This window comes from Medicago sativa, chromosome 6, assembly GCF_051527215.1.
Source record: "Medicago sativa cultivar Bolivia chromosome 6, Bolivia_mono, whole genome shotgun sequence".
Taxonomy (NCBI): domain Eukaryota; kingdom Viridiplantae; phylum Streptophyta; class Magnoliopsida; order Fabales; family Fabaceae; genus Medicago; species Medicago sativa.
The window spans coordinates 18,382,333-18,390,298 of NC_140754.1; the positions used below are offsets into that span (position 1 = coordinate 18,382,333).

Below are 7,966 nucleotides of genomic sequence, written 5' to 3' on the forward strand. Positions count from 1 at the left end.
TCGTAAATGGACAATAAATGAATGTTGGGTAAATGGATGAAATCTAGACTCCATCGAAAGAGACCGAAACCAACCAAAGTAAGAGACAAATACAAGCAAACTCGGCGAAGCAAGAGGAGACGGACAACTCCACCAACCAATCACAGACTTGCTCTGCTCAGACAACCATAAATCACTACCGACTCAAAACAGGTTTCACTAACCACTCTTAGTAAAGTATAATATCTCAATAATTATAGGACTAATATTTCCTTGAGTATAAACCATAAGAATTACTTTCGTCGTCTCTTAACTTAATTAATTTCAAGTAACGATTTTGACCTTTTTGTTTTTTAACGTCAATTCCCTCATTTTGATCAATCTACATATTAATTCTCAATATTTAAATCTATTATTTTAAATTGATATGAGCTCTTAGCGTTCAAATATATGACCTTTCACTCTTGTTTTCATATGAATTTTAGATTTGATGTTTGAAAATCCATATGCAAACAAACTAAAGTGACAAAAATTGATGCTTGAAAATCGATATGCAAAGAAATTAAATGACGTGAAAAAAATAACGAAGATAAAAGAGGACATGAATATCTAAAAGTAAGTTAAGGGACGACGAATGTAAATTTGCCGTATAAAACCCTAATGAGTATAAAATATGAGACCAATACCTTAAATATAAGGTCAAAAAGCTGTTGCAATGATAATAATATCTCAAACATACCGCAAATATTCATCTTGAGAAACGGGCATTATCGGCTTCCTGAGTTGGACTTCTTGTTGCAGTATAGAATTCCTATCATTATTCAAGTCTTGGTTGATATGGATCACCGGTGGGATATTTTTCAAGGAATTGAAGCATCGAATTTGCATAAATTTCAGTCGGGAATGCGGACGCGGATGGATAAATGTGGGTGCTTTTATCGTTGCTAGGGTTACCAGTGAGAGCTGTTGAGCCATGTTGAAAATGTGAGAGAATTAGGGTTTTACTGTTTTGATTTTTTGAACAGATATTTGGAGGGATGAAGGTAGCAATGAAATAAGAAACTTGTGATCCTCGTATTTATTTTTTTATAAATGCGACTAGAGAGAGATCTACTTTTGTATTTTTTTTTTTGAAGGAATCTACTTTTGTATTTATTTCATCTCCTTTTGTTACTTTTTCTCACGAAAATTCCTTGTACTACTTGTTTTCAGATTGTAACAAAAAAAAAACTATGGTCAGAAACAAGAAAAAAATCTACTACTAATTTAATATAAGAATTTTAACTCTCTCTCAGCCTCCACTTACGAGTTACGACCCTTGAGGCTGATTTAGGATCAATTATTTTTATCCAAAATAACGTTTTGTCTTCTTTTGTAAATAAGCGATTCTCACGTATATTTGTTTTTTCTTTAGTGATTTCATTGTCGACGTTGTTTTTTCGTCGTCTCTGTATGACATAGTTTTGTTTTCACGTCTTGTGTTACGATGTTTGTTTGGTTTAAATTGTTAGATCAACTTTGATCAAGTTTATCTCCAACCAATGATATTGGTGCTGTCAAAGTTAAAGATCCAAAGGATGCATGCGAATTCTAGACACTTGAATATAGTCATATTTGTAATCTAATATACTTTTTCGTTTTCTGCTAACTTTGATGTTCTTATGAGTTTGTTTGCGGACTTACTTTTTTATTTTTAGCGAATTTGTATTGTATTGATATACTCTATCACTATAAATAAATGAATATTATTTATTTTTAGTAAAAAAAATGTTATTTACATAGGTCATATTCCCTTTCTCTCATCTTATATCCTCTTCCATTTCTATAAATTTGATGACAAAAAATGAACCTAAAATGAATACGAACATGAAAATATTTAAAGAAACAAAAGAAGAAAGAAAAAACATTATCAAACTCATTTGCAATGGGGCAGGATGGGGACAAATTTTACCTTCCCCGTCCATATACCCTACTCTCATATACTTACCTGTTACCCTATATATATCCAACGAGGATGAGAAATCGAATCTCATCCCCATCTTCGATGGGTCCGCCCCATCCCCGCGGTGGATATTTTTTTAATAAAATAAAAGTATTTTTCATCCCCGAGCGCAATGTTGTAATGCATTATCTAGCAAAGAGATGATGATGATCGATGACTATGGCGATGGAGAAGAGAGAGGTCGAGAGTGCGAGATATTGAAGGAGAAAAGAGAGAAATATGATAAGTGAGTGTCATCTGAAAGACCAAGACTCTGACTGTGTGAGTGAAATGATTAAGGGTTTGGATTTCTATTTATATAAAAGGGGTAATAAATTGATTTTCTACATTTGGGACGTGTTAGGGTACGAGTTCGGGGTGGGCACCTATATCCCTGTTACATGTCCCGTTTCCATGTTTTGAAATCAGGGAAAACTCAAACCCAACCCAAACACAGTCAAAACAGGGAATACGTGTCAAATTGGGTTTGGTTCGAATGGGTACCCACAGATATGGATTTTGTTGTCATGCTTTTCCTCTGATTGTGGTTCCTATTTTCTTATATTATTAATTTTATCATTTTTTAATTTTTTTTTAGATTCAGATTTTGAACCAATCCATTATTATTGAAGAAACTGAGCTCTGGGGGAGGGTGGGTAAGAAGTTGAATTATTTTCTTAATTTTAGCTATTGTTTGCTGTCAAAAAAAAAAAAACTATTGTTTGCTAAAGACATTATTTTCTCCTGCTTTGACAGATTTTAGATGAATTTAACTTCTTGGTTGTCTTTAGTAAATGAATTTTATTTATTCAGTGCTTTAAAAATAAAACAAGTATGTACTTCTTTTATAAGAAAAAATAGGGTAAGGAGTTGGTGTCACAATCCAAGAGGTGGGTAGGGAAAAACTTATGGCTTAAAGAGCAGCGAAGCTCGAACACAGAACCTCCATATTCGAGATCCATCTTTTTACAATTAGACTAAATCATTGAAGTTATATACTTTTAGAATCTAATGAGAGATTGAAAACACAAATTTGGTTGGGAAAATTGGATTTTAAAGAGACTACACTTTAGATTCAAAGCTAAGTTTACAACTTTTTGGTGTTATTCAAAAGTATAAAAAAGATTCAAAGAGAACTAGTCACTGTATAGGGATAAAAGATGGTGAAGGAAAAAAGAATGCAGAGCGAAATAACAAGTATCTTGAAAGCCAATGACGAAGTCCGCGAGTAAAACAATGCCAAAAAAGGTATCATTCCCATCTAGGTGAGTATATGATACTTTTTATCTCCATACAATGAAAGGACATCCTCTAAACTGCTAGGGTTCCAAATTGCTTGTTCCATTGCTCAAAAGTGCCAAGTTCATTAGGTGAAACAGAAGGCCTTATCTCTTGCAGGGAATTCTTGAAGTCCTACACAAAATGAAGAAATCATTTTAAAATTAATAATCAATTTGAGAAATATTTTTGAAATTTCTACGTTTTACATTCATGTACACCCTTTTGCATACCTGAAGAGTTACTGGCCTCATATCCTCCTTTTTCAACTCCATAATATCTATACCTTGTTCCATTGCCTCTCTCAATGGACCCATAGAAGCATCCTTTACCAAGTTTTTCATGTCTGATCCTGAATAACCTAAAAAGAAAGTTACCAAGTAAAAAGTAAATCACTAGAAACCATGAAAAAGTTAGAAAAACAAAGTGCTATGCAGAAGATACTGTAATTAATAGGAATAGTGTCAATACCTTCTGTTAAGTTGCATATAATCTCCATTTCCTCATCTGATAGCTTGAATAATCCATCCTTCTCTAAAAGGTTACGTACAATCCAAGCTCTTGCCTCTAAAAGACCAAACAAATAAGTTAGATCGTGCTATGAAGGGTTTGTAGAAAAATCGAGAATCATGATTATCACCTGACGATGGTAGAGGAATGTATAGTCGTTTAGTAAGTCTCCTTCGTGCTGCTTCATCAAGATCTTGGGGACGATTTGTTGCACCTGCATAAATTTTACCAAAATTTTATAACAAATAGTAACGACAACACTAGCTTCTACGAGATAGGCTTAATATCATCAAATTGAGAAGCTAGGAAAAAAAATCTTGGTTTGATTAATAAAATGATTTGTCGATTAATTCCATTGTAAAGAGTAGACCGAAGAGACAATACCTATAAGATGCAAACATGTGATAAGTAATCAAGCCCTTAGAGGCTAGCTATCAAGGGAGAAAAATAAACCAAACATCACATATTACTGAATGTGGGACTCGGGAACTCGATGATACCCAAGTCCTTATCAGGATGTTACCATTATTACAATCATAATGTGTAGAGATGGTCCTTAATAAATCATCTTGCATAAGACAAAAACACATGAAAATAAACATAGGCTAGTTTACCTAAATTGAAAACACAAACAAAACCAAAAACAGAAGTACACTAGAGTGAATATTGAATCACATTTTGGAATGATAAAATCATAAATAATTTAGAATAAAAGCCATCATTGTCTAGTATAGTATCTACCCATATTTTGGAATGATAAAATCATAAATAATTTAGAATAAAAGGAGACATTTTTTTTTTTTACTGAACAAAGGCGACAGTTAGTGAGATGAAAATTAAGTATATTAGAAAGAAAAGTAAAAAGAAATTGAGTGTGTTGCTCAACAATTACCGATAACCAAGACTTGCTCATCACCACCGTCAAAGCCTTCCATTTCAATAAGAAACTGTGTCTTGATACGTCTAGTTGCTTCATGCTCATTACCGTTTGACATGCGCTGCAACAAGTTACATGTATTAAATAAATAAGATAAAATTTCATGCTCAATAAGTCGAACAAGAACCTATTAAAGCAATAAATATTAACTGGTGCCTTTATTGGCCATGACATTAGCATACCTGACCCAAGAGCGAATCTATTTCATCAACAAAAATTACTGCTGGCTGACGACAACTGGCCACTCCAAAGAGAGCTCTTACTAGCTTTTCACCTTCACCATACTGTAATTATCATCAGTACAAATATCAGTTCATGAGTTGAGAAAGAGTGCAGAAACTCATCCTAGATAACGGAATATGATGTTTTAAGAGAAATATATCAACAAACCGTTAAATAAACGGTTAAAGCTAAAGCATATCAAAACATACCCATTTGCTAGATACCGAGCTTGCAGATATGTAAAAGAAGGCAGCCTTTGCCTCCCCAGCTATGGCTTTTCCAATCATTGTTTTACCAGTTCCCTATAGTATTAGGAGTATATAAGACAAATGAAAGAGAAGAGTCTTTGAAATTTACAAAATCAGTAAGAGAAGTTTGCACTTACTGGTGGACCGAATAGCAGCAGACCTTTCCCAGGAGAACGGCAGCCCATAAATAAGTCAGGACGTCGCAGAGGATATACGGCCATCTCATTGACACATTTTTTGGCATGGGTCAATCCAGCTAAAAATGTCATTAAACATTGAATGAGGATAACTAGTTTTCATAAGAACTGCTAATTTGATTAACAAAGCAGAAAGATGAACAACTATTTGTATTACCAATATCATCCCAGTGGACATTGGGATTTTTAATCATAATCTCATTACTGACATGTTCAATGTGGCGAGGTGTTACATTCCTCAACTTCTCAGGAAGTTGACCATCAGGACCACGCAGCTCATCCACACTACAAGAATATCAAGCAATTAGGAAGAGTGTGTGTATTATCAAACCAATCATCAATCATGAGATCAACTTATCGGGAATAAAGAAGGATTTGAAGCAGGGAAAGCCAAAAACACTAGTCGTATAAAGACATTACAAGTTTAACTTTAATTTGTAATTTAAGTTAGGGTTGATTCCCAGTAGTTTGTAAGATCGAAAAATCTCTAGGTAAACACCCTTACACACCATGTCCTGCAACAGCTATTTTGATCAAGTATAGTCAAATTTTTTCCGAGGAAAACTTCTTTGATAAACACCTTTAAATTCTGTGCCTAGCCAACATAAACCTGCCATGTCGTTTCCAAGGAAACTTTCCTTGGTAAACACCATCAATTTCGCCGATAATCACCATTCAACCAAGCTTTTTCTAACACGTAGTTTGCGAGGAATATTTCCCCGTAAACGTGTTTGTTTTGCAAGGAATTTAGTTTCCTAGGAAAGAACTAATTTTCTTGTAGCATCTACAATAAAATTTGAGACATTTTTCTTTTGTACTTTCGGAAAGTACAAAGAGAATAAATTTGAGAAATAGTGCAGATACAAAGTTAGAATTAAGAACATAAAAACTGATATGAAGATCTCAGAACTGACCATTTATTATTTGTAGCTCTATCCCATATGTTAGTATATTGGGAAGAATAATTTCCAGTATTGCTCCAATTGTTGTTAATAGGTGCACTATTTCCAATCTTGCTCACATTGTTGTTAATAGGTGCGCCATTTCCAATCTTGCTTACATTGGAGTTAATGGGTGCATTATTTCCAATATTGCTCACATTGTTGTTAATAGGTGCATTATTTCCGATCTTGCTCACATTGTTGTTAATAGGGGGGACAAAAGCGGGGACACCGTAGAGCTTGTTGATGTATTGTGGTACGACAGGTGCAATTACTTCAGCTTCATTCTTTATTTTCTTCCCATCCTTTTGTGCAACTATACTGTTAAGACTGTTCAAAGGTAAATGAAAATAATAAAATGAATAAGTCATCTACAATAATAGAGAAGTTCAATCAGATGCAGACAGTTACTAATGATATACATTGAAATAAACACCTAACTTTCTAGGCTTCATTGCACTAATTATTAACTAAAATCTTTAACATCGAAAAACAAAGTAGAGTTTTTTCTAAAATTGATAGAAGAGTCTTAATCCTTAACTAGAATTCCAATTTATGATTCCTCATTACAATTTCTCTTAGAAATATCGAATCTCTATTTTGTTTATGCACCCTCAGGCCTCAGCCACTACCAACGATTCACCGATCCCGTCCTCCTAAGTTTGCATTTTCGTTGTTTTATATTTTCTTTTTGTGCTATTCAAATATCGTTTAAGTCTCGTCATTCTGTGACAAAACCACCGGATACTCAACTTTTATATATCCTCAAAATTTCTTATAATTTTGAATATATGTTATAATTTCTTAAATACATGTATAAATTGATTGCGTATTCGAAACTTTATTTATTCTTCACTAAATTATACTTTCAACTTGGTGCCCCTAAACTAAATTTTTGGCTCCCACCCTGTGGTAACATACCGTTTTTTAAAAGTTGCTTCAAACGATCAAGAACAATACCTCAATAACTATATAACAAGACTAATATTTCCTTGAATAGAAACCAAAGGACTAAAACCCTAATGAGTAGAAAATATATATGAGCACAAATACCAAAACTGATGCATTGATATATAATAATATCTGAAACATACCGTTTCTGCTGTCCGAGTTGGAATTGTTGCTGTTGTCTGAGTTGGACTTGTTGTTGCAAAGTATTCAACGTTTCTCTTAGTTGTTGTTGTTGGAGAGTATTATTCAACGTTGCTCCTACATGATTATTGTTAAGATCTCGACATTTATCAAGACGTTGTAGAATCAAAGTGGCTTGATGTTCAGTCTTGAATATGAGTGGAGAATAGACGTTGTATTCTTTTAGTCTTGCTATGGTTTCTTGTGAGAGCGGAGCCATGAAGAAAGTGTGAGAGAATTAGGGTTAGGGTTTCCCTTGTTTGATTTCTTGAACTGAAATTGGGAGTGACGAGAGAGAGAGAAAGAGTGAGGAAGATTGGTGGGGAGGCTAGGGTTTTATAGTTAATTGTAGTTGATTTTGAGAATTGATTTTGATCAAAATTGAATTAAACATAAATTGATTTTGGTTAAAAGTTGATTGAACATAAATTTATTTATGTTTGGATACCTTAAAATAAAAGTGATTCATATCAATTCTTAAAGTTATGATAATTCAAATCAAAATTGATTTTGAATGTGTAATTACCAAAAATGGTTTCAAT

General features: G+C 33.5%; 1 protein-coding gene across 1 annotated transcript; it reads right to left on the reverse strand.

The window, feature by feature from the left end:
- Positions 1-2,979: 2,979 nt before the first annotated feature.
- On the reverse strand, positions 2,980-7,758 carry LOC146913406 (ATPase family AAA domain-containing protein FIGL1-like). Its single transcript, XM_085719541.1, has 11 exons — positions 7,388-7,758; positions 6,267-6,623; positions 5,510-5,637; positions 5,293-5,411; positions 5,117-5,209; positions 4,868-4,969; positions 4,641-4,746; positions 3,879-3,962; positions 3,710-3,805; positions 3,472-3,599; positions 2,980-3,373 (listed from the first exon to the last, which is right to left on the reverse strand). The coding sequence occupies exons 1-11, from the start codon at positions 7,642-7,644 to the stop codon at positions 3,272-3,274; spliced, it is 1,572 nt and encodes a 523-aa protein (XP_085575667.1). The 5' UTR covers positions 7,645-7,758; the 3' UTR covers positions 2,980-3,271.
- Positions 7,759-7,966: the final 208 nt, after the last annotated feature.